This window comes from Coregonus lavaretus (assembly GCF_964263955.1).
Source record: "Coregonus lavaretus genome assembly, chromosome: 3".
NCBI classification, from domain to species: domain Eukaryota; kingdom Metazoa; phylum Chordata; class Actinopteri; order Salmoniformes; family Salmonidae; genus Coregonus; species Coregonus lavaretus.
In genome coordinates, this window is record NC_139990.1 from 25,742,210 (window position 1) to 25,769,135 (window position 26,926).

Consider the following 26,926-nt stretch of genomic DNA (forward strand, 5'->3'; position numbering starts at 1 on the left):
CTTTTCAGAGGGATAATGGACTTCACAGCGTCCTGCTATTAAAATTATGTATACTGGTGTATATATATATATATAATTTGGCTGTATGTATTTTTAGATATTAGCCTATTATAAATGTGTATTGTTGCGTCACTATCTTTATTACAAAAATAAATACAAATACAAACAACTTTAAGCTACATATTATTTTGACAGAGGTAATGAACTGTCCATTGATCAGCACAGAAATGGATAAAACAGGACCATGTTTGAAACGCAAGTGGTTCTGAGCTTACGTCAATATAACACAGGTAAGCTAACAGTTACAGAAATCGAGAATGCAGACAGGCTCTATCTGAGCTACTGTTTCCAACACACCACCACCTGTTGTAACGTTGGGCACCTGACCAAATGTTATTATAATATTTTTTTTCAATGCCATGTATTGCTAAAATAAAGGTTTCAGGAAGGTTTAAGGAAATACAGACATGCACCACGTTACTACAAGACAAAACAGCTCCATCAAGTCTGATGGTCTTGTAAGTATAAAAGCAAAGCTTGCTTTCATTTAATTAAAAAAGCTTGAAACAGTAGCGTAATGGGATTATGTCTTACAGTGGTGTGTGAAGAATCTAATACTTTTACCTTGTATGCTGTACAAATCACATTATTGTGAAAGCACCTCTAAGAGTATGAATTAGGCTGTTTGAGAAGGTTTGAATCCTAAGCAACCTGCTTACACATAGTTTGAAGTACAATACCAACATAGCTAGGTCAAAGCTGTGTGCTGGAAAACCTTGGTAGAGCATGGGTGGAGTAGGCAATGTGGTACTCGTGAATTTCCTTTCTTTTTCGGCTTCAGACCAATGCCTACTTCTAACTTAATAGAGAGTTTTTTTGTTTTGAATAAAACTAAAGATCTGAGAAAATAATTTGTACAGCAATGTTAAGAATAAAAATGACTATACAATGATGTAGCAGAGCATTACTGGACACCATGGAGTATGTATCACAAAAACCCAGGGATGTATTTGTGGGATAAAAAGGTGGCATCATTATAGTTTTATCACTAGTTTCACATTGATGTAATCACTTTCCAGGTTTACATTTTTTAATTGCTATACCTGTGTAGCAGAAAACTCCAAAAGCTTCAAAAAGCTTGAAGTTATTAATATTGTCTATTATTATGACAATAGTGATATTCCTTATTCCAGGGTGTTGACAGTGTGGCACAGCATAGCTTTAGCACTTAGTTTGTAACATCTAACAACTTCAGTGTTGCATATTAGCAAACGTGAAAACTCTTTGTCCAGTATAGTTTTCATATAACTTGTCATTTCTCTTCAAAATGTGGGTGAAATCATCACATCGCCATCAAGAACACACATCCTGCTATTTATAATGTTTACAGAATGTAAAAACAGAAATACAGCAAAACAACGTTAATGAACAAATAGAAAAACATTTAAGTGAATATAAAATGACAGATTTGTTTTTGCTTTTCAAACTATACTGAACAAAAATCTAAACGCAACATGTAAAGTGTTGGTCCCATGTTCCATGAGCTGAAATAAAAGATCCCCAAAATGTTCCATACGCACAAAAAACGTATTTCTCTCAAAGTGTACACAAATTTGTTTATATCCCTGTTAGTGAGCATTTCTTCTTTGCCAAGATAATCCATCCACCTGACAGGTGTGGCATATAAAGAAGCTGATTAAACAGCATGATCATTACACAGGTACCCCTTGTGCTGGGGACAATAAAAGGCCACTCTAAAATGTGCAGTTTTGTCACACAACACAATGCCACAGTCTCAAGTTTTGAGAGAGCGTGCAATTGGCATGCTGACTGCAGGAATGTCCACCGGAGCTGTTGTCAGAGCATTGAATGTTAATTTCTCTACCATAAGCCGCCTCCAACGTCGTTTTAGAAAATTTGGCAGTACGTCCAACCACCCTCACAACCGCAGACCACGTGTATGACGTCGTGTGGGGGAGCGGTTTCATCGACGGTAATTTGAATGCACAGAGATATCGTGACGAGATCTTGAGGCCCATTGTGAGGCCCATTTCTTAAAGGAATCTGTGACCAACAGATGCATATCTGTATTCCCAGTCATGTGAAATCCATAGATTAGGGCCTAATTTATTTATTTCAATTGACTGATTTCCTCATATGAACTGTAACTCAGTAAAATCTTTGAAATTGTTGCATGTTGTTTATATTTTTGTTCAGTATAGTTTAAACACCAATATCGCCATTATCAGACCCATTTAGTGTAAAAAACACAATTTTTGTCATTGTATAGTTTAGTTGTGCAGTTATTAGTTATATCACCAGATAGTGCTTTAGAGAAAGGTGTCTGTGGCTGGGTGCACATTACTTTGACTCAAAATAGAAGAGTTCACTGTCTTTCTTCTCTTTTCTGTGCTTCTCTCCTGTGAAGACAGACAGACAGACAGACAGACAGACACACAGACAGACACACAGAGAAAGACAGACAGACAGACAGAGAAAGACAGAGAAAGACAGAGACAGACAGACAGAGACAGACAGACAGACAGACAGAGGTCAGTGAAGATGACAAACTAATACAGCATGTTCCACTGAAGACTCCAAATCCTAACTTTAGATATCCACTAATAACTGAAACCTGTGTACATCATCACATGCATTCATGTCAATTAAGGATTGGTGGTAAAGTTGACATTGGTGTTTCAAAGACAGACACCCAGAGAGATATTCACCTGTTTGATTAGTGAGAGAGAAAGCTCATTCCTTTGGAGCAGAGTTGTGGGAGGAGTTGGAACCAACATCAGAAGCTACAAGGAAAACAGACACAACCACATTCTAAAATGCATTCATTCCAACACAATTAATCCAAAGTCAGAAGCTAAATGGTGAACAACTACATGATGAAGCGTTTGTGTTTCAGTTTCAGTGATGAAGTCAGAAGCAGAATAAAGGCAGGCACTTACTGTTGGCCGGAATGAAGCCTGAAACACAGAGATAAACATGATGTTATTATTGACTCTGATAGCTTGGTTTGGTGGAATATTCTCTTATATAATATACTCTTCCAAATGACATCCCCAGCAACAACAATGACCAATAGGAGAGCTACCACCCCTCCAATGATGGGGGTTGGGTCAATTGCACCTGTACTCAACAGAACAGTGCGTTTTCATCTCAAATGAACTCCAAGCAGCATCCCCAATGTCAATAAAAGTTCATGAGGTCAATGAGAACATGCAGTCAGAAAGGTAGTGTTACTGAATAGATAAGTGAACAAAGATTAGGAATATTGGGCACATTCAGTTGGAGGGTTGGGTATAGTGTATATTTCTCCCTCTTACTGATGTTGGTCTTTCCCCAGTTGGTCTTGATCTCAGGCTCAGTCAGAACCTTGATGAAGTCCTCCATGATACCCGTGACTTGAACCACACACTGATACTTGTTCTTCGTCCACTCCTCAGGCGTCACTGTAAGGTGGGTGCTTTTCTGGAATGTTCCATCTTCGTTGGGGAGAGTCTCTTCATGCTCCACATCTTCATGCTCATCGTGTCCGTCTTTCTGCCAGAACACCATGACTCCACTGGGGTAGAAACCTGTAGCGTGGCAGGTCACTGGAGAGGAGGGGGTCTTCTGGAGCAGAGACACTGAAGGAGGAACTGGAGGGAGATAATAAATAGAGGGAATAGACAGACACACAGAGATAGATATGTGAGAGAAAATGACAGAGCGGGTGGCAGAAAAAGAGAGAACATGAGAGTTAAATGACAAATGCTTTTCATTATAATCATATTGTACATGAATCTCAAGTTAATGTGAGGTCAATACAACACATTGTGAAATGGTTTCTGATAATGAAATATCACATCATTGCTGTGTAAGTAGAGCTATGTCATATCAAGTGTCTCTGTACCTGTCCTCTTCAGAGTGCTCTTCCCATAGTCCAGATACTTCTTCAGCCACTCAATGCAGGTCTGCATTAAGTAGTGTTTGTTCTGCTCATTGAAAGCCTTGTCACTGTCCCACTTGTGTTTGGTGACAAGTGCCTGTGGCATTGTAGCGATCCATGTCAATGTTTTCAGGTCAAATGCTATGAAATCCTCTCCATCATATCCAAACTGATCAAACCCCTCTGTGACTCCAGTCTCATCATCCCACTCACAGCCGTACATGTTCTGGACAATGTGCACACCTGAGGGGAAAAAGAGAGAGAGAGAGGATCATCGCTCCATCTGTCCTCCAGATTCCATCTGCCAGTGGGATCTCCATCATCATGTATTAGTTGTTCAACCAGACTGGAATAAAACAGAGAGATCAGCTCAGACCTCTACAGTGTGATGATGACGTCACACCTTCACCACAGAGACAGAGAGAGTTGATGAGGAGACTCAGAGAGTGTGGATCTATTCTACACCAGCTGATGTTGGCTTGGTTCTATCTACTGTGTTGAAGATACACATTGTGTTCATTACAGTAGTGTTACTCTAACAAATGAATGTTGTAGAATACTGTAGTTTTCAGTGAGGTATGTCAATTAATAAAACACTGTTGCTAAATGAAGACTGTCCACTAGTGATGATGTCATAGATAGATGAAGTGAGAGAGGATCCTCTGTTCAGTCAGGAACAACAGGAGAGAGAGATGGAGAGACCAAATCAAATCAAATCAAATCAAATGTTATTTGTCACATACACGTGTTTAGCAGATGTTATAGCGGGTGTAGCGAAATGCTTGTGCTTCTACATTTACGTTTACGTCATTTAGCAGACGCTCTTATCCAGAGCGACTTACAAATTCTAGCTCCGACAGTGCAGTAATATCTAACAAGAAATATCTAACAATTTCACAACATATACCCAATACACACAAAACTAGTAAGGAATGGAATTTAAGAAAATATACATATATTTCAAAACACTGCTACTCCTACTGCTCTCTCATCGTCTGACCATGTGTTCTCGCATACCCCGAGAGCATCTGGTCAGCGGGGTGGTGGCACAGGAATCTTCATCTCTCCCAAGTGGACATTCTCAATTTTTCCCCTGACCCATCTGTCTATCTCCTCATTTGAATTCCATGCTGTCACAGTCACTAGCCCATTTAAGCTTAATATCCTTGTCATCTATCGCCCTCCAGGTTCCCTTGGAGAGTTCATCAATGAGCTTGACGCCTTGATAAGTTCCTTTCCTGAGGATGGCTCACCCCTCACAGTTCTGGGGGATTTCAACCTCGCTACGTCTACATTTGACTCATTTCTCTCTGACTCCTTCTTTCCACTCCTCTCCTCTTTTGACCTCACCCTCTCACCGTCCCCCCCTACTCACAAGGCAGGCAATATGCTTGACCTCATCTTTACTAGATGCTGTTGTTCTACTAATCTCACTGCAACTCCCCTCCATGTCTCTGACCACTACTTTGTATCCTTTTCTCTCTCGCTCTCCTCCAACACTACTCACTCTGCCCCTACACAGATGGTAATGCGCCGTCGCAACCTTCGCTCTCTCTCTCCCGCTACTCTCTCCTCTTCCATCCTATCATCTCTTCCCTCTGCTCAAACCTTCTCCCTCCAATCTCCTGATTCTGCCTCCTCAACCCTCCTCTCCTCACTTTCTGCATCCTTTGACTCTCTATGTCCCCTATCCTCCCGGCCGGCTCGGTCCTCCCCTCCAGCTCCGTGGCTTGATGACTCATTGCGAGCTCACAGAACAGAGCTCCAGGCAGCTGAGCGGAAATGGAAGAAAACTAGACTCCCTGCGGACCTGGCATCTTTTCACTCCCTCCTCTCTACATTTTCTTCATCTGTTTCTGCTGCTAAGGCCACTTTCTACCACTCTAAATTCCAAGCATCTGCCTCAAACCCTAGGAAGCTCTTTGCCACATTCTCCTCCCTGCTGAATCCCCCCCCCCCCTCCTCCCTCTCTGTGGATGACTTCGTCAACCATTTTGAAAAGAAGGTTGACGACATCCGATCCTCGTTTGTAAAGTCAAATGACACTGCTGGTCCTGCTCACACTGCCCTACCCTATGCTTTGACTTCTTTCTCCCCTCTCTCTCCAGATAAAATCTTGCGACTTGTGATGGCAGGCCACCCAACAACCTGCCCGCTTGACCCTATCCCCTCCTCTCTTCTCCAGACCATCTCCGGTGACCTTCTCCCTTACCTCACCTCGCTGATCAACTCATCCTTGACCGCTGGCTATGTCCCTTCCGTCTTCAAGAGAGCGAGAGTTGCACCCCTTCTCAAAAAACCAACACTCGATCCCTCTGATGTCAACAACTACAGACCAGTATCCCTTCTTTCTTTTCTCTCCAAAACTATTGAGCGTGCCGTCTTTAGCCAACTCTCTTGCTATCTCTCTCAGAATGACCTTCTTGATCCAAACCAGTCAGGTTTCAAGACTGGTCATTCAACTGAGACTGCTCTTCTCTGTGTCACGGAGGCTCTCCGCACTGCTAAAGCTAACTCTCTCTCCTCTGCTCTTGTCCTTCTAGACCTGTCTGCTGCCTTTGATACTGTGAACCATCAGATCCTCCTCTCCACCCTCTCCGAGCTGGGCATCTCCGGCGCGGCTCACTCTTGGATTGCGTCCTACCTGACCGGTCGCTCCTACCAAGTGGCGTGGCGAGAAGCTGTCTCCGCACCACGTGCTCTCACCACTGGTATCCCCCTTAGGGCTCAGTTCTAGGCCCTCTCCTATTCTCGCTATACACCAAGTCACTTGGCTCTGTCATATCCTCACATGGCCTCTCCTATCATTGCTACGCTGACGACACACAACTAATCTTCTCCTTTCCCCCTTCTGATAACCAGGTGGCGAATCGCATCTCTGCATGTCTGGCAAACATATCAGTATGGATGACGGATCACCACCTCAAGCTGAACCTTGGCAAGACGGAGCTGCTCTTCCTCCCGGGGAAGGACTGCCTGTTCCATGATCTCGCCATCACGGTTGACAACTCCGTTGTGTCCTCCTCCCAGAGTGCGAAGAGCCTTGGCAACACCCTGTCGTTCTCCGCTAACATCAAGGCGGTGACCCGATCCTGTAGGTTCATGCTCTACAACATTCTGAGAGTACGACCCTGCCTTACACAGGAAGCGGCACAGGTCCTAATCCAGGCACTTGTCATCTCCCGTCTGGATTACTGCAACTCGCTGTTGGCTGGGCTCCCTGCCTGTGCCATTAAACCCCTACAACTCATCCAGAATGCTGCAGCCCGTCTGGTGTTCAACCTTCCCAAGTTCTCTCACGTCACTCCGCTCCTCCGCACACTCCACTGGCTTCCAGTTGAAGCTCGCATCTGCTACAAGACCATGGTGCTTGCCTACAGAGCTGTGAGGGGAACGGCACCTCCGTACCTTCAGGCTCTGATCAGTCCCTACATCCAAACGAGGGCATTGCATTCATCCACCTCTGGCCTGCTGGCTCCCCTACCTCTGCGGAAGCATAGTTCCCGCTCAGCCCAGTCAAAACTGTTCGCTGCTCTGGCACCCCAATGGTGGAACAAGCTCCCTCACGACGCCAGGACAGCGGAGTCACTCACCACCTTCCGGAGACATTTGAAACCCCACCTCTTTAAGGAATACCTGGGATAGGATAAAGTAATCCTTCTACCCCCCCCTTACCCCAACCCCCCCCCCCCCAAAAATAAATAAAAATAAAAAATAAAAATAAAAATAAAAAATAAACATTGTAAAGTGGTTATCCCACTGGCTATAAGGTGAATGCACCAATTTGTAAGTCGCTCTGGATAAGAGCGTCTGCTAAATGACGTAAATGTAAATGTAAATGTATATATGGATAAGCAATGACAGAGTGGCATGGACTAAGATACAGTAGAATATTATAGAATAGAATGCAGTACATACATGTGAGATGAGTTGTGCAAGATATGTAAACATTATTAAAGTGACTAGTGTTCCATTTCTTAAAGTGGCCAGTGATTTCAATAGGCAGCAGCAGCCTCTAATGTGCTAGTGATGGCTATTTAACAGTCTGATGGCCTTGAGATAGAAGCTGTTTTTCATTCTCTCGGTCCCAGCTTTGATGCACCTGTACTGACCTCGCCTTCTGGATGATATTTTATTTTTTATTTTATTTCACCTTTATTTAACCAGGTAGGGGTGAACAGGCAGTGGCTCGGGTGGTTGATGTCCTTGATGATCTTTTTGGCCTTCCTGTGACATCGGGTGCTGTATGTGTCTTGGAGGGCGGGTAGTTTGCCCCCGGTAATGCATTCGGCAGACCGCACCACCCTCTGGAGAGCCCTGCGGTTGCGGGTGGTGCAGTTGCCGTATCAGGTGGTGATACAGCCCGAGAGGATGCTCTCAATTGTTCATCTGTAAAAGTTTGTGAGGGTTTTAGGTGCCAAGCCGAATTTCTTCAGCCTCCTGAGGTTGAAGAGGCTCTGTTGCGCCTTCTTCACCCCACTGTCTGCGTGGGTGGACCATTTCAGTTTATCTGTGATGTGTACGCCAAGGAACTTGAAGCTTTCCACCTTCTCCACTGCAGTCCCATCAATGTGGATAGGGGGGTGCACCCTCTGCTGTTTCTTGAAGTCCACGATCATCTCCTTTGTTTTGTTGACGTTGAGTGAGAGGTTATTTTCCTGGCACCACACTCCCAGAGCCCTCACCTCTCCTCCCTGTAGGCGGTCTCGTAAATGTTGGTAATCAAGCCTACTACTGTTGTGTCGTCTGCAAACTTGATGATTAAGTTGGAGGCGTGCTTGGCTACGCAGTCATGAGTGAACAGGGAGTACAGGAGGGGGCTGAGCACGCACCCTTGTGGGGCCCCAGTGTTGAGGATCAGTGAAGTGGAGATGTTGTTTCCTACCTTCACCACCTGGGGGCGGCCCGTCAGGAAGTCCAGGACTCAGTTGCACAAGGCAGGGTTCAGACCCAGGGCCTCGAGCTTAATGATGAGCTTGGAGGGTTCTATGGTGTTGAATGCTGAGCTATAGTCAATGAACATCATTCTTACATAGGTATTCCTCTTGTCCAGATGGGATAGGGCAGTGTGCAGTGTGATGGCGATTGCATCGTCTGTGGATCTATTGGGGCGGTAAGCAAATTGAAGTGGGACTAGGGTGACAGGTAAAGTAGAGGTGATATGATCCTTGACTAGTCTCTCAAAGCACTTCATGATGACAGAGGTGAGTGCTACAGGGCGATAGTCATTTAGTTCAGTTACCTTTGCCTTCTTGGGTACAGGAACAATGGTGGCCATCTTGAAGCATGTGGGAACAGCAGACTGGGAAAGGGAGAGATTGAATATGTCCATAAACACACCAGCCAGCTGGTCTGTGCATGCTCTGAGAACGCGGCTAGGGATGCCGTCTGGGCCGGCAGCCATGCGGGGGTTAACATGCTTAAATGTCTTAATCACGTCGGCCACAGAGAAGGAGAGGCCACAGTCCTTAGTAGTGGGCCTCGTCAGTGGCACTGTGTTACCCTCAAAGCGGGCAAAGAAGGTGTTTAGCTTGTCTGGAAGCGAGACGTCGGTGTCGGCGACGTGGCTGGTTTTCCTTTTGTAGTCCGTGATTGTCTGTAGACCCTGCCACATACGTCTCGTGTCTGAGCCGTTGAATTGCAACTCCACTTTGTCGCTATACTGATGTTTAGCCAGTTTAATTGCCTTGCGGAGTGAGTAGCGACACTGTTTGTATTCTGCCATATTCCCAGTCACCTTGCCATGGTTGAATGGGGTGGTTCGCGCTTTCAGATTTGCGCGAATGCTGCCATCTATCCACGGTTTCTGGTTAGGGTAGGTTTTAATAGTCACAGTGGGCACAACATCACCTATACACTTCCTGATAAACTCAGTCACCGTTTCAGTGTATACATCTAAATTATTTTCGGAAGCTACCCAGAACATATCCCAGTCGCGTGATCAAAACAATCTTGAAGCGTGGATTCGGATTGGTCAGACCAGCGTTGAATAGTCCTTAGCACGGGTATTTCCTGTTTGAGTTTCTGCCTATAGGAAGGGAGAAGCAAAATGGAGTCGTGGTCAGATTTGCCGAAAGGAGGGCGGGGGAGGGCCTTATAACCATCCCGGAAGTTCGAATAGCAATGGTCGAGGATTTTGGCAGCGCGAGTACAACAGTCGATATGTTGATATTTTATTGTGAGATATCCTAGGTCGGGTGACCAAAAGGACTCGAGTTCCTGTATGTTACTACAATTACACCATGAGTCGTTAATCATGAAACACACACCTCCGTCCTTCTGCTTCCCGGAGAGATATTTATTCCTGTCTGCGTGATGAACTGAGAACACCTCTGGCTGGACCGATTCCGACAGAATATCCCAAGAGAGCCATGTTTCTGTGAAACAAAGTATGTTACAGGCCTTGATGTCTCTCTGGAAAGAAATCATTGCTCTAAGTTCTTCGACCTTGTTAACCAGAGATTGAACATTAGCGAGTAGTATACTTGGAAGCGGTGGGTGGTGTGCGCGCCTCCTAAGTCGAACCAGCAGGCCGCTCCGAGTGCCTCTCCTCCGCCTGCAATGTTTTGGGTCAGCCGCTGGAATCAGTTCAATTGCCCTGGGGAGGGCAAACAAAGGATCTGCTTCGGGAAAGTCGTAATCCTGGTCGTAATGCTGGTGTGTTACCGCCGCTCTGATATCCAATAGTTTTCTCCGGCTGTATGTAATGATACAAAACACTTTCTGAGCAAATAATGTAAAAAATAATACATAAAAAAACAAAATACTGCAAAGTTTCCTAAGAGCTAGTCGCGAGGCCGCCATTTTCGTTGGCGCCAGATCCACACACAATTAGAGCAGAGAAGACCAAACACACATCATCCATCATCATCAACATCACCATCATCATCATGAAGAAAATTACCCTGGAATGACTGGCTGAATTGGCCATTTACAAAAGATGTTTACTCTTTGCATATTTGAAATATAACTTATTAAGGATAGTGCATCACTCACCTCCAGTCTGATTGAAGCGATGCTTGGCAATATCAATGTTGGCTTTGAAGGTCTGCTCGGCACCAATGGAGGACTGAGTGTTTCTATTCCAGTAATCAGGGCCAACTGCTTCTTTTATCCACTCCTGTCTGGGGGTTTCTCTGCGGATGACGCTGTCATAATATGACACGGGCTCTCCATTCACCAACCCAACAGTCACAAACTCTGGGAAGTCTGGTATTCCGGAGGTCGCAGTGTACACATAACGCAGTGAATGCGTAGCTGTAAGGTAGACAACGTTTATAAGATTACTAAAATGCTATGATTTAACTCCATTCCAACAGTCATGGGAAATACTGGCAGTGTCCGAATACCCATAGGCTACTTGCGTCCTAAATAGTAGGCTGCTTGAGTATGCGAAAAATAAAGTTTAATATACTGAACAAAAATCTAAACGCAACATGTAAAGTGTTGGTCCCATGTTTCATGAGCTGAAATAAAAGATCCCAAAAATGTTCCATAAACACAAAAAGCGTATTTCTCGCAAATTTTGTACACAAATTTGTTTACATCCCTGTTAGTGAGCATTTCTCATTTGCCAAGATAATCCATCCACCTGACAGGTGTGGCATATCAAGAATCTGATTAAACAGCATGATCCTTACACAGGTGCACCTTGTGCTGGGGACAATAAAAGGCCACTCTAAAATGTGTAGTTTTGTCACACAACACAATGCCACAGATGTCTCAAGTTTTGAGGGAGCGAGCAATTGGCATGCTGACTGGAGGAATGTCCACCAGAGCTGTTGCCAGATAATTTAATGTTAATTTCTCTAGCATAAGCTTCCTCCAACGCTGCCTCCTCTCCTTGTTCGGGCAGGCTTCGGCATTCGTCGTCACCGGCCTTCTAGCCACTGCCGCTTCTCATCTCATCATTCCATTTATTCTGTCTTGTTTATTTCACACACCTGGTTCATATCCCATCATCAGTACCTGTATAAGTGTTCCCTCTGCCCCCTTGTCTTTGTGTGTGATTGTTTATTGTGGAGATTAATATAGCTCGGTGCAGCTCTTTTGTATTGTGTATCGCCGGGATATTCTCCCGTGTGCCTTGTTGTTTTCCAGTGTGCCGTATTTCCGCACTGGAGTGTTTTACGCATCGCTGTGTACCACTGTGTTATGGAATAAACCATTTATTCTGTGATTTATCCTCCTGCGCCTGACTCCTTCAAAATCACTCACCACAGACGTCGTGTGGGCGAGCGGTTTGCTAATGTCAACGTTGTAAACAGAGTGCCCCATGGTGGCGGTGGGGTTATGGTATTGGCAGGCATAAGCTATGGAAAACTAACTCAAGTGCATTTTATCGATGGCATTTTGAATGCACAGAGATACCGTGACGAAATCCTGAGGCACATTGTCGTGCCATTCATCTGCGGCCATCACCTCATGTTTCAGCATGATAATGCACGGCCCCATGTCACAAGGATCTGTACACAATTCCTGGAAGCTGAAAATGTCCCAGTTCTTCCATGGCCTGCAAACTAACCAGACATGTCACCCATTGAGCATGTTTGGGATGCTCTGGATCGACGTGTATGACAGCGTGTTCCAGTTCCTGCCAATATCCAGCAACTTCGCACAGCCATTGAAGAGGAGTGGGACAACCTTCCACAGGCCACAATCAACAGCCTGATCAACTCTATTAGAAAACACCATAATGCGGCATTTAGAAAATCGAGTATACTCTAAGTGCCCGGATGTCATACTCATTTTGGCTTTGAGAACAGCTGATCAATTAGATGTGGGATGTGCTACCAAAATCAACGAATAGTGGGAAACAACGCAATCACGCATGACGCATTCTCAGTATGCAAAAATATGTTTTATAGTATATTAATTTTCCAAATAAATGGTATGGTTTAAATAACAGGGTGTTATACTAATTTCGGCTATTCATCTAGTAGAATTCGATGAACACTTTTCCACAATGCATTGGAAGAGGTGGGCTGCGAGTGACAGACCCTAGTTCTCTTCAAGTAGCCAAACAACAAAACTAGGCTACTTGAATGGGAAGATGTCGAATAGCGAAGCTTCTCCGGTTGGTGTTCAAATGTAGGCTAAGTTCTCCTTAAAATAATCACGAGTATTGCATCGTAGGCTACATCTTTGAAAACAATTTTTAATAAATCTGTGAAAAAGCGTCCCATGGTCTGTTTTATCAACTAGCTCAATGTATTCCAAACACTGGTGGTAACCAGATGATCCCAATAATTTTGGTAGCCTAGTTAACGATGCCCCCCTCCGGTATGTTCTATTGTGAACTGTCCGGGACTCCTTGTTGTTTCCCAGTTTACTACTCAAAGATATTTAACTTATTAAGTCAAAGATTAAATGAACTGCAATACACTGGTCTCAAATATAGTAGCATAACTAGGCTACACAAAACCATGGCGGACCCATAGTAAAACGAGAGGCTTTTCTCTGTATTAAAACGTGTCCCAGTGCAACATGCCTCTGCCCACAGGGGTGTGGCTTACTGAGCCTCTGGTATCCCCTTATTGGTATCCAACAAATCTATATATCTCACCACATCGACACCGGAGTTTGGGATGTGGCTGCGTTATAAATGTCATGTTAATCAGGCCTTCTGATTTAAGAAAATTGATTGTTTTAGTTTTATAGGCTAGGCTACCTATTTAATTATTTAATTAATGGATCAAGCCTTAGCATCATTCTGATCTCATTCCCAATGATCAATGCTTTAGTTTATTATGTTGCTGTCCAGCGGTTCTGAATTTGCCATGCACCCGACTGTCCACGTTTTTCTGTGCAATAGCCTTTTGATTTGAACATTTGAAAAAGTTTTGGTGTGTATACTAGGCTATTTGATTTAATTTATATATGTTACAGCACTTTGGTTTCAATGGAAACAAAATGATCTGTTTCTGTCTTCAGTCCTTTTTAAATAGGACCGTGATAGTCTGCCTATAACCAGCCTGAGTAGGCCTATAACTTGTGCTTATGAACAGCCCTTAGCGGTGGTACAGTGGTGAGAACAAGTATTTGATACACTGCCGATTTTGCAGGTTTTCTTACTTACAAAGCATGTAGAGGTCTGTAATTTTTTATCATAGGTACACTTCAACTGTGATAGATGGAATCTAAAACAAAAATCCAGAAAATCACATTGTATGATTTTTAAGTAATTAATTTGCATTTTATTGCATGACATAAGTATTTGATCACCTACCAACCAGTAAGAATTCCGGCTCTCACAGACCTGTTAGTTTTTCTTTAAGAAGCCCTCCTATTCTCCACTCATTACCTGTATTAACTGCACCTGTTTGAACTCGTTACCTGTATAAAAGACACCTGTCCACACACTCAATCAAACAGACTCCAACCTCTCCACAATGGCCAAGACCAGAGAGCTGTGTAAGGACATCAGGGATAAAATGGTAGACCTGCACAAGGCTGGGGTGGGCTACAGGACAATAGGCAAGCAGCTTGGTGAGAAGGCAACAACTGTTGGCGCAATTATTAGAAAATGGAAGAAGTTCAAGATGACGGTCAATCACCCTCGGTCTGGGGCTCCATGCAAGATCTCACCTCGTGGGGCATCAATGATCATGAGGAAGGTGTGGGATCAGCCCAGAACTACACGGCAGGACCTGGTCAATGACCTGAAGAGATCTGGGACCACAGTCTCAAAGAAAACCATTAGTAACACACTACGCCGTCATGGATTAAAATCCTGCAGCGCACGCAAGGTCCCCCTGCTCAAGCCAGCGCATGTCCAGGCCCGTCTGAAGTTTGCCAATGACCATCTGGATGATCCAGAGGAGGAATGGGAGAAGGTCATGTGGTCTGATGAGACAAAAATATAGCTTTTTGGTCTAAACTCCACTCGCCGTGTTTGGAGGAAGAAGAAGGATGAGTACAACCCCAAGAACACCATCCCAACCGTGAAGCATGGAGGTGGAAACATCATTCTTTGGGGATGCTTTTCTGCAAAGGGGACAGGACGACTGCACCGTATTGAGGGGAGGATGGATGGGGCCATGTATCGCAAGATCTTGGCCAACAACCTCCTTCCCTCAGTAAGAGCATTGAAGATGTGTTGTGGCTGGGTCTTCCAGCATGACAACAACCCGAAACACACAGCCAGGGCAACTAAGGAGTGGCTCCGTAAGAAGCATCTCAAGGTCCTGGAGTTGCCTAGCCAGTCTCCAGACCTGAACCCAATAGAAAATCTTTGGAGCGAGCTGAAAGTCCGTATTGCCCAGCGACAGCCCCGAAACCTGAAGGATCTGGAGAAGGTCTGTATGGAGGAGTTGGCCAAAATCCCTGCTGCAGTGTGTGCAAACCTGGTCAAGACCTACAGGAAACGTATGATCTCTGTAATTGCAAACAAAGGTTTCTGTACCAAATATTAAGTTCTGCTTTTCTGATGTATCAAATACTTATGTCATGCAATAAAATGCAAATTAATTACTTAAAAATCATACAATGTGATTTTCTGGATTTTTGTTTTTGTCACGGTTTACTAAGCCAGAACCCAGAAGCAGACCAGGACAAGGTGAGTTGAAACGAAGGTGAGTATTTATTTAACAGATTCAAAAAAACGATGTAGAATAATCCAGGGGACAGAGCGGACGGCGGAGATGAGTTGGTGGAGGTGCAGTGGTAGATCCAAGAATGGCTCGGCAGCCGCCGACAACCAGGCAGGGGTTGGGTGAAGGTTCCGGGAGATTGACTGCAGATAGAAACAAAACGGAGGTAAGTACACGGCAAGCCAACAAGGTGCAAAACAACAAAACTAACGCTAGAAACTCCAAGGCTGATACACTGACAAACATACTGTTCATGGCTAACGATCCGGCAGGGAATGGATGTCAGGTCAGGGCTTAAGAAGGGTGATGATCAGGACCAGGTGTGCAGACCGCTGATGAGATGCAGGTGCGGTTAATCGGGAGATCTCCCGCCTAGCAACGTCGCCCGGCAACCAGGCCGGGAGCGTTCACGAACCCTCAGGAAACTGGAGATTCCGAGCAGAAAAATGGCAACACAGGCAGGAACCGACTCAGGATGCAGGGTTCATGACAGTTTTAGATTCCGTCTCTCACAGTTGAAGTGTACCTATGATAAAAATTACAGACCTCTACATGCTTTGTAAGTAGGAAAACCTGCAAAATCGGCAGTGTATCAAATACTTGTTCTCCCCACTGTATATTGTCCATATACCCCCTCTGGCCTTATTGCTTAATTATACTATGTGCACAACTAATGGAAGTAGCCTAGTGTGACAAAACATTTGGTAGCAGACCAAACATCAGTGATTTTGAAAAGAGATTCATATTCTAGAAAATGACATTTTCTATTTGAAAGGTATTTTAGCTGAGGAAATAGGAGATTCAGCAACTCGTGGGAGGACAATATCATTAAATAAAAAAACATCTACCGGCATACACTAGGGGCAGCACCGCCATTCATTTTCAATGAAAGAAAAGCGGTAAGAAGCAGAGTGGGCGGGGGACCGTTGGGCGGTGCGAACGTGGTGTGGGAGGTGAAAAAGTTCTGCATTTCCCAACTTTATACAAATCACCAGCGGGGAAAGGTGGGCGATGACCAATCATATTGCGTGGTTCCCCTGACGAATTTGACGCTCTGCGACCCAACACTGGAGACTTTCTTCAGCAGATGGCTGACAAAATACTACGATGGAAGCAAATGTAAGTAATTATAAACCGGGTGGTTCGAGCCCTGAATTCTGATTGGCTGACAGCTGTGGTATATCAGACCGTATACCACGGGTATGACAAAACATTTATTTTTACTGCTCTAATTACATTGGTAACCAGTTTATAATAGCAATAAGGTACCTCAGGGGTTTGTGGTATATTGCCAATATACCACGGCTAAGGGCAGTATTCAGGAACTCTGCGTTGCGTTGTGCATAACAGCCCTTAGCCGTGGCATATTGGCCATATACCCCCCTTGGGCCTTATTGGTTAATTATAATATCATAACGAATCATGCAAAAAAAATTTACAGTTGAGAGGACTATGTTAGTTAACGTAGAGACAAACGATTATGCATATTCTTTTGTCATGAAGTTAATTTAAGAAATTATCTATTTAGCAAGCTAGCTGACTAGCTAAAATTAAACAGCTAGCTAGCTATTTAGCTTTATGGGCGCTTTGACATCAGTAGGAAAATGTAATTCGTGTTATTTCATGTTTTAGGGTCTCCTGAGAAAACCAGCAAACCAGGCTGTCATCTTGTGAACCAGTTGATGTAAATAATCTAGCTAGCTAGCTAAAGCATTTACTGCAAATTTAATGTACAATTTTGTAAACTTGCCTTGCTGATATTTGCCATGCAATGCAGCTGAAGTAACATAGCTAGCTAACTATTTTCTTCCTTATTGTGTAATGGGGGATAAAAAGACCTGTATGCCTATGGATGTATAGCTAGCTATGTAGCCGATCTGTGTATGAACCCTAAAATGTTTTGTATAAATATTAGTTCAGAACAGTGGTTTTAATTGCTTCCACCAGTTAATCAATAATCCCCAAGAAATTGCAGAAAATGACTGTTACACACGACTGTTACATGTCAATATTATAATGTAAATATTAGCTAGCTAGCTAGCTACAGTGGTGTAAAGTACTTAAGTAAAACTACTTTCAGGTACTAAAGTAGTTTTTTTGGATATCTGTACTTTACTTTACTATTTATATTTTTGACAACTTTTACTTTTATTTCACTACATTCCTAAAGAAAATAATGTACTTTTTACTCCATACATTTTCCCTGACACCCAAAAGTATTTTGAATTGCTAGCAGGACAGGAAAATGGTCAAATTCATGCACTTATCAAGAGAACATCCCTGGTCATCACTTTTGCCTCTGATCTGGTGGACTCACTATACACAAATGCTTTGTTTGTAAATTATGTCTGAGTGTGCCCCTGGCTATCTGTAAAAAAAAAAAAATGGTGCCGTCTGGTTTGCTTAATATTGGGAATTTGAAATGATTTATACTTTTACTTTTAAAACTTAAGTATATTTTAGCAATTACATTTACTTTTGATACTTAAGTATAAAAATACTTTTAGACTTTTACTCAAGTAGTATTTTACTAGGTGACTCATTGGGTACTTTTTCCACCACTGGCTAGCTGTGAACCTCAGCTATCACAGCCGGTTGTATTGACATCAAGACACTCTGAATGGCTTTAATGAAGCCTATGGATTGAGTACAATATAACATAACTTTATTGTGCCAAGTATGCAAGTCGTATATTAATGTAGTTATTACCAAGCAAGAGTTCCCCACATTGTAGCCTGTACATTCAATATATTCACTGATCATGTACTTTACCTCGGCGAATAAAGGTGCGGTTCAGGTACGAATGTCTTCTTTTTCAGTCATATCCAATACCAGGAGTATCAAACTCCAGTCTTTGAATGATGCTGCATCTGCATGTGTTTATTACAATTACGCACTTCAACAGTGTTTACTGATCCATGGTCCTGGGACATCAATGGTTACACATTGTAACTCTGCAGTAGACTAGAACACATGATTTACATTTTAGTCATTTAGCAGACGCTCTTATCCAGAGTTACTTATAGTTAGTGCATTCATCTTAAGATAGCTAGGTGGGACAACCACATATCACAGGCATAGTAAGTACAAGTTTCTCCAATAAAGTAGCGGGGGGGGGGGGGGGGGGATAGGTGTAGCATTTCATCGAATGAGAGACTTAATTTCAATGTGAATGTGAACCAATTCCAGTAGAGAATGTGAAAAGCTTTATTGAAAGAAGTTCAAGTGTTATTAATACATAATACAAGCATTACAAATATTACAATTGTAATATTATATTATAAATACAAGTTCAATCTGTACTTCAATGCCATCTGGTGTGCATTATGAAAAGAAGAAAGAGAAGGTAGGGAGAGGTGTGAGAGTGTCAAAGACAGAAAGAACAGAGGAGCAGGGAAGACAGCATATGTGGTCCTCTGTGGCTCAATTGGTAGAGCACGGCGCTTGTAACGCCAGGGTAGTGGGTTCGATCCCCGGGACCACCCATACGTAAAAATTTATGCACACATGACTGTAAGTCGCTTTGGATAAAAGCGTCTGCTAAATGGCATATTATGATTCATGAATTACAGTGCTACATATTCTCTCAGGTCGTCACAATTACATAATAGAGTCTTTAGCGGTGTCACAATTACATAATAGTCTTTAGCGGTGTCACAATTACATAATAGAGTCTTTAGCGGTGTCTCCTAACCAGCCTTGGGCCCCCAGGGTTATCTTAGAGCGGGGGAGGTGGCGATGACCAGACTGGGGGTTGGCAAATTCTCTCGCATCAAAACATACCTGCAGACGGGGTCTGTAGTGACGCATCGCAGTGCTAGAGGCGTCACTACAGACCTGGGTTCGATCCCAGGCTGTGTCGCAGCCGGCCGCGACCGGGAGACCCATGAGGCGACGCACAATTGGCCCAGCGTCGTCCGGGTTAGGGGAGGGTTTGGCCGGCTGGGATGTCCTTGTCCCATCGCGCTCTAGCGATTCCTTGTGGCGGGCTGGGCGCATGCACGCAAGACTGGAACTACCAATTGGATATCACGAAAAGAGGGTAGAAAATACATAAAAATAACAACCTTCCTGCAGACAAGAGACAGATGACATGATTAAGCCTTGTGTCTTCTTAATTATAACATTGTCAGACATCATAATCATCAGAAGGTGAAATGCAAAACTGACCTTGGATCATTAACTCTGCTACTACTACATCTCTATCTGTATTTCAATGTAAAGCATCTCTTCAATAATACTTCATGTTGACCTGACCAAGTGACCTCTCACCTCTGATCATGCTGTGCCCTCTATGTGTCAGGCAGTTCAGAAGCGGGAGGGGTTCACCGACACAGCTGATATAACCTAGAGCCCTAAAACACAACTCAAAGTCAGTTCCACTGCGTTTTTTTCATTGTTCCCCTCTAATCAGGGACTGATTTAGACCTGGGACATCAGGTGGGTGCAATTCATTGTCAGGTAGAACAGAAAACCAGCAGGCTCTAGACCTCAGAGGATAAGAAGGTAAGAATTGAATACCACTGACCTAGAGGATTTAGTGAGAAAGGGGGAGAGGGATGAAGTGATGGAGGGAGACTGATTTTGAGAAAATAAGGTAGTTAAAGAGTTTTCAACAGGAATCTATCTATGTGTCTGGCCTCACCTGGTGTCCACATTGTCCACACTGAGTGGCTGCAGAGTACTTTATACTGAAAAACATGCACAGACACACGAGGACAAACAATATAGCGTAGTTACATACATGATGGAGTGTCTTACTATTCTCCATGGTTGGTCCTCTTGCCTATTCTTTGAAGGTGGAAGGAGACAGTTGGACTCCTGAGCCTGCTTACTGCACAGCACAATACATCAATCAGATTGATACACGAGTGTGTAGGTGTGGGTTGTAGGGTGTCAGAGGACAAATACATTAGCGTGTCTAGTTTGAGAAACAGATGCCTCACAGGTCCTCAACTGGCAGCTTAATTAAATAGTACCCGCAAAACACCAGTCTCAACGTCAACAATGAAGAGGCGACTCCGGGATGCTGACCAAGGCAGAGTTGCAAAGAAAAAGTAATATCTCAGACTGGCCAATAAAAAGAAAAGATTAAGATGGGCAAAAAAACATAGACACTGGACTTTTTCTTTGCAACTCTGCCTAGGTCAGCATCCCGGAGTCGCCTCTTCACTGTTGACGTTGAGACTGGTGTTTTGCGGGTACTATTTAATGAAGCTGCCAGTTGAGGACCTGTGAGGCGTCTGTTTCTCAAACTAGACACTGTAATGTATTTGTCCTCTTGCTCAGTTGTGCACCGGGGCCTCCCACTCCTCTTTCTATTCTGGTTAGAGCCAGTTTACGCTGTTCTGTGAAGGGAGTAGTACACAGCGTTGTACGAGATCTTCAGTTTCTGGCAATTTCTCGCATGGAATAGCCTTCATTTCTCAGAACAAGAATAGACTTACGAGTTTCAGAAGAATGTTCTTTGTTTCTGGCCATTTTGAGCCTGTAATCGAACCCACAATGGCTGATGCTCCAGATACTCAACTAGTCTTAAGAAGGCCAGTTTTATTGTTTCTTTAATCAGCACAACAGTTTTCAGCTGTGCTAACATAATTGCAAAAGGGTTTTCTAATGACCAATTAGCCTTTTAAAATGATAAACTTGGATTAGCAAACACAACATGCCATTGGAACACAGGACTGATGGTTGCTGATAATGGGCCTCTGTACGCCTATGTAGATATTCCATTAAGAATCAGCTGTTTCCAGCTACAATAGCCATTTACAACATGAACAATGTCTACACTGTATTTCTGATGAATTTGATGTTATTTTAATGGACAAAAAATGTGCTTTTCTTTCAAAAACAAGGACATTTCTAAGCGACCCCAAACTTTTGAACGGTAGTGTATATTTTTGACTACTTTTACTTTTACCTCACTACATTCCTAAAGAAAATAATGTACTTTTTACTCCATATACTTTTCCCTGACACCCAAAAGTACTCATTACATTTTGAATGCTTAGCAGGACAGGAAAATTGTCCAACTCACACACTTATCAAGAGAACATCCCTGGACAGCTCTACTGCCTCTGATCTGGCGGACTCACTAAACACAAATGCTTAGTTCGTAAATGATGTCTGAATATTGAAGTGTGCCCCTGGCTATCTGTAAAAAATAAAATATTAAAAAAATTGAAAACAAATGGATACTTAAGTATATTTATAACCAAATACTTTTAGACTTTTACTCATGTAGTATTTTACTGAGTGACGTTCACTTTAACTTAAGTCATTTTCTATTTAAGTGTCTTTACTTTTACTCAAGTATGACCATTGCATACTTTTTCCACCACTGCCATGCAGTGCCCTACACGGTAACTGTAGGCAATCATTTTGAAGGAATCTCCAGTTGCAAGGTACAGTATCTGTAGGAATATGGAAGACAATGTCATTATTAGACTTTTACATCACCAGGTCATGTAGTGCTAAGGCAAATACTAAAATGTGCACCCCTTTTGAGTCCCCAGGACCAGAACTGAGAACCACTGCTCTTCATTGGGACCTCTTCGTCTGCAGACAGGATTTCACAGCTCTCTGTATCTGAGGACAGAAAACATCACAAGAAACAGGTTTAATTATACACAAATTAGACAGCACTGAATACCATGTTGCTATTATCTCTGTCCTCAGTTTTTCTTTTTAGGGACTGGAACTATACAAAAGTACCTGCCCTATCCAAAATAGCCTTCTCTCTCCCTTCTTTGACAGCTGGAGCTGCTATCCTTACACCCTCTTCCATGGCTGTTAGCTAGCTATCTACAAATGCATTTGGAGTTTGTGTATTTAATTTACAACGATAAATACATCAAGATAGCTAGCTAATATGAAGTTAGGTAGCTGGTGATATTTAATTAACTTAACTAGCTAGCTATACAGTATGTAAAGTTGGCTAGATAGCTAGCTAGCTACGTTAGCAGCTCATTTGAGTTAGCCTGCACTGTAGCTCGCTATAGCTAATAAAACATTGTTTTTAAAAACATTTTCAAAATGTATTTACTTACTTGAATACGTTCTCCCAGCCATGTGGACGACTGGAGACAGGGCAACAAAGTTTGTTTACCACCAGAGCGGTTTAGAGCGTATTACTATTTACCTGTGAATAAATTCATTAAAAGGAGAATGGATTAAACTATTTACCCATTTAATAACTAGACCTTCATACAAATTTGCTATGCTGAATTCTTGGTGCACAACCGAACGTGCTGCTATATGCTGCCTGCACGCCCACAAGCGAGCCACTCTGGGCGGCCGAAGCAGCACGCAGCAATTTACCGCATGCTAGTGTACATGGGCTGTAAAAGTAGAACCAATGCGTTTCGGCTTTTGGCCTTGCGTTTTCATAGAAGTTGAAGCTGAGGAAATACATAAATTGTACAACTCCATGATCATATTTTTATATTCTAAACCTCAAAAGTGTATCATGGCTTGTGATTCTTGCACACTTTTAATTACAACGCACATGCTCTATGAGGGATTATTTTGCCTGTCATTGCGACCACCTGCCAAGTCCCGTAGGTAGATTCATATTAGAGTTGGAACAAATTAAAATAACAAATTAAAAAAGATTTAATATCTAGTTGACAGAGGTGTGGATGTATGACTTTTCACAAATTTGATGACTTGAGACTAGACTTGATAGAAAATAAAATAACTTGAGACTTGACTTGAACATGGAGCCTCAAGACTCAACTTTGACTTGAGACTGATGACTTGAAATTATCTGGCCAGGTTTTGTAACGTTTTGTCAGTTATTTTGTGCCACAGTCTCCAAGGATTACTCTCCACGCAGCCAGAGACAGTAGCTTGCAAAAAAGTGTGCAACAGATTGGCTAGTGAAACGCACACTTGGTCCTCTGATTGGACCAGCAAACTGTCAATCAACACAGGTCGGGTGAGCTAGCGGTTCTCAAAGTGGGAGTCGGTCGCAAGAAGGTTTTGGGGGGGTTACGAGTGTGAAACTGAATGGGAAGAACACATATTTTTCATACATATTTAAATAGGCTACATAGGTATAGCCTAGCATTTGTTTAATAGGCTACATAGGTATACCTTTGCCTATTCGATCTGGTTACTAACATAGGCCTACGGCATTACACCAAATTCTTGTCTCAAATACATCTTATTTGTGCTTCAGAACTGAAAAGTTAAACGTCCTGATTGTTGACCAATTACCAGTCATCAGCATTTGCGCAATGGCGGCGCACATATCCAGATTAGTGACCAGAAAGCACCGGTTTCATTTTCTCCGGTTTTGCCTGACAAAAACAGAATAGCCTATGTTTATATTATCCATATAAAATAAAAGTTAGCAATCTGCTACGGACACATCTTTGCCAGAACAACAGGCTACCTGCCGATTTCATTGTTATTATCATATTTCAGATAGGCCTAGTTTGGGTGAGTTAATTTGTCTATATACCGCAGTTCTGCATACTGGCTATATGTCTTAAGATAGCTGTAACATCGCACTGCCTTCAATACTTATGAGATGAAGATGTAACATATTCTGGAGAATTTATTAAGATTTCTGTGAGGGAAAAAAAGACTACAGTCAGACCATGCTTTCCAACCTGGTTTCAGAGCATTTCATATTATTATGTACGTAAATGTCACGAATTCCGCCGAGGCTGCTCCTCCTCCTTGTTCGGGCAGGCTTCGGCGTTCGTCGTCCCCGGAGTACTAGCTGCCACTGTTTGATGTTATCTATGTTTGTTTGGTTTTGTCTGATTAGTGCACCTGTTCCTTATCACGTCTTGATTATGTCACCTATAAGTTTCCTTTGGTTTTGTTTGTAGTTGTGTGTCGTTGTACGCCTGTCGTTTGGTGTAGGTTGTTTTGTTTGCTTATTGTTAGTGCTGTTCGCACTTTACGCACTGTTTTGCGTATTCGCTCGCCTCCTGTTTATGAGGCCTGTTTGGATTGTACTTTGCTCCTGTGACTATTAAAAGTCGGATCGACTAAGCTTCTGTGTCCTGCGCCTGACTCCAACACCACATCCACATCAGCCCTTGACAGTAAATCCGCCACATACCGTTTATTATGATACTGTATGTTACGTTTCCTATGGTTGGTATTCATTTAGTGGATGTCCATCACTCATTTCAAATGAAATTACAATGTGACGAATTACAATGTGTATTATATGTTATGAATTTGCAAAATGTACAATATGTTACGAATTAGAAAAACGTATATGTTATGAATTGTAGTTAGGTGGCTAACGTTAGCTAAGCTAGGGGTTAGGGTTAAGTTTAGGAGCTATGTTAAAGGGTTAAGGTTAGGGTTAGAGGAAGGGTTAGCTAAAAGGGTTAAGGTTAGGGTGAGCTAACATGCCAAGTAGTTGCAAAGTAGCTCAAAAGTAGTAAATAGTTGAAAAATTGCTGATTAACTAAAATGCTAAAGTTGTCCGTGATAAGATTCGAACTCGCATCCTTTGGGTTGATAGACCTTTGCGTTATACACCACCCATCCACCCTGACCAAGTAACCATCTGTCTTATGTAACCATACCAAACGCAACATATTGTAATGAAACAGGCAGGGAGCAGGTCTCGAACCCTCAACCTTCTAGCCCGAAGTCCAGCGCCATCGACTGTGCCCCAAAAGCATGCTCACGTTGCAGAGTCGATATCTGCGCTTATAAACCCAGGGTCGTTACAAAACTCCCTCCTTTCAAAGTGTGTGTCCTCGCGCTAGCTTACAACTCAACATCTTACAGGAACGCGTTCAACGGCCAAGCACACGCACGTTCGTGGATGCAAGGTCCGATCACTTCTGACATCAATGTAATGAAACAGGCAGGGAGCAGGTCTCGAACCCTCAACCTTCTAGCCCGAAGTCCAGCGCGCCATCGACTGTGCCCCAAAAGCATGCTCACGTGGCAGAGTCGATATCCGCGCTTATAAACCCAGGGTCGTTACACAATCATAGTATTTAGAGTTTAGATTTACATGTACTATATTACGTCTAGTCTATGAGACCAGGCTGCGTTGAGAGGCAGACCCTCACTCTGCTGCTGTCTCCCTCCGCTGAGACTGACCATCAGATGCAGGCACCATCAGCCCACAAAATAAAAATAAATAGCAAATTATTTAAACATATTCTCACTCAGCTGTGCCTCAAAAGTAATACAACAACTAATCTATTACCGGTGTGATCATGTAGCCCACCTCAAATTTGGAAATATATATATTTTTAAGTGGTCCTAACAACAATGTATTGGCAGGGAAATTCAAGCAAAGTCAATATGCGGTGATAATGTATTGGGCCTATAGCCAACTGCACAAACCTCATTAGTACAGTACTGTTTTTAATAGGTTATGTTGCATAGGCTTACGTTTTTTAAGTCATGCTTAAAAGATCTTGGCCTTCATTTTGACTATTAAAGTGATCTTGACTCAGAAAAGGTTGATGACCACTGCCCTAGTCGATATTGACTGCTAACATGAATAAAGTTCAGCTCAAAATGCAGGTGTAAAACCCAGTTTATTTCTGTATCTTGCGTTTTGAAAATGCATCACCATTTATGGCTGTAATGACAGGCTACATTTGCGCAGCGATTGTATTCGCGTGGGCGCTTGTGCGTGCGCGTGTCGCAGGTCAAAAAGTTTGAGAACTGATCATCTAACGAACAGATTGCTGATTTGCTGTACAGCTTTAGGATCGGGTGGTGCGCAAACGTCAAATTGTAGAGAGATATGACTGCAATAAATAAATATGCAGCTCCAAAATAATATTAACTGTTTACTTTGCAAGCTCACCAGCAATGGGGCATCAAGGAACAATTACTAGCATATGCCTATTGGTCTTTCGGTTATGTAAAGATTGATTGACATTTATAATTTAGTTATGAAGCTTGCATTTTGAATTTTTTGTTCAAATTAATTATTACATAATCAAAATGTGTTGTAGACAAAATAATGAAAAGGGCTGTCTGGTAGCCTCAATAAATTGATACAGATTTGTTGTTGAACAAGTCATTGCATGTATAGATTTTTTTTCTCCCCTTCTACTGAGACACACCTTGTGACTTGACATTTGCTTGCGACTCGAATAATAATGACTTGGTCCCACCTCTGCTAGTTAATAAAAAAGGGTTGCAAACTTTGTGGAAACACACAATGATGTAATATTAAATATAACGACATATTTTTAAATACATCTCAAAGGTGAATCTAATATTAATAGAAACTTCATACACTGACCTGCACATGTAGCATGAAGGCTTATGCCTAAGAGCAGAAGGATGAAACACTTCATGACGTCGTTGGCCCGTCAGTACTGTATTAATGTTCAAATGTAGTTCGAATAGGAGTGTGTTTTATCTGCAAGGCTCTCTGTGTTGA

At 42.8% G+C, this 26,926-nt stretch overlaps 1 protein-coding gene across 2 annotated transcripts; it reads right to left on the minus strand.

Annotated features, from left to right (window-relative positions):
- Nucleotides 1-1,353: 1,353 nt before the first annotated feature.
- LOC311113206 (class I histocompatibility antigen, F10 alpha chain-like) lies at nucleotides 1,354-26,926 on the minus strand. Of its 2 annotated transcripts, XM_084156402.1 has the most exons (7): nucleotides 26,786-26,926; nucleotides 10,940-11,200; nucleotides 3,908-4,186; nucleotides 3,339-3,653; nucleotides 2,961-2,978; nucleotides 2,730-2,804; nucleotides 1,354-2,420 (listed from the first exon to the last, which is right to left on the minus strand). In XM_084156402.1, the coding sequence occupies exons 1-6, from the start codon at nucleotides 26,838-26,840 to the stop codon at nucleotides 2,755-2,757; spliced, it is 978 nt and encodes a 325-aa protein (XP_084012528.1). In that variant the 5' UTR covers nucleotides 26,841-26,926; the 3' UTR covers nucleotides 1,354-2,420; nucleotides 2,730-2,754. The 2 variants fall into 2 exon arrangements, with proteins under 2 accessions (XP_084012528.1, XP_084012529.1); XM_084156403.1 differs by lacking the exon at nucleotides 2,961-2,978.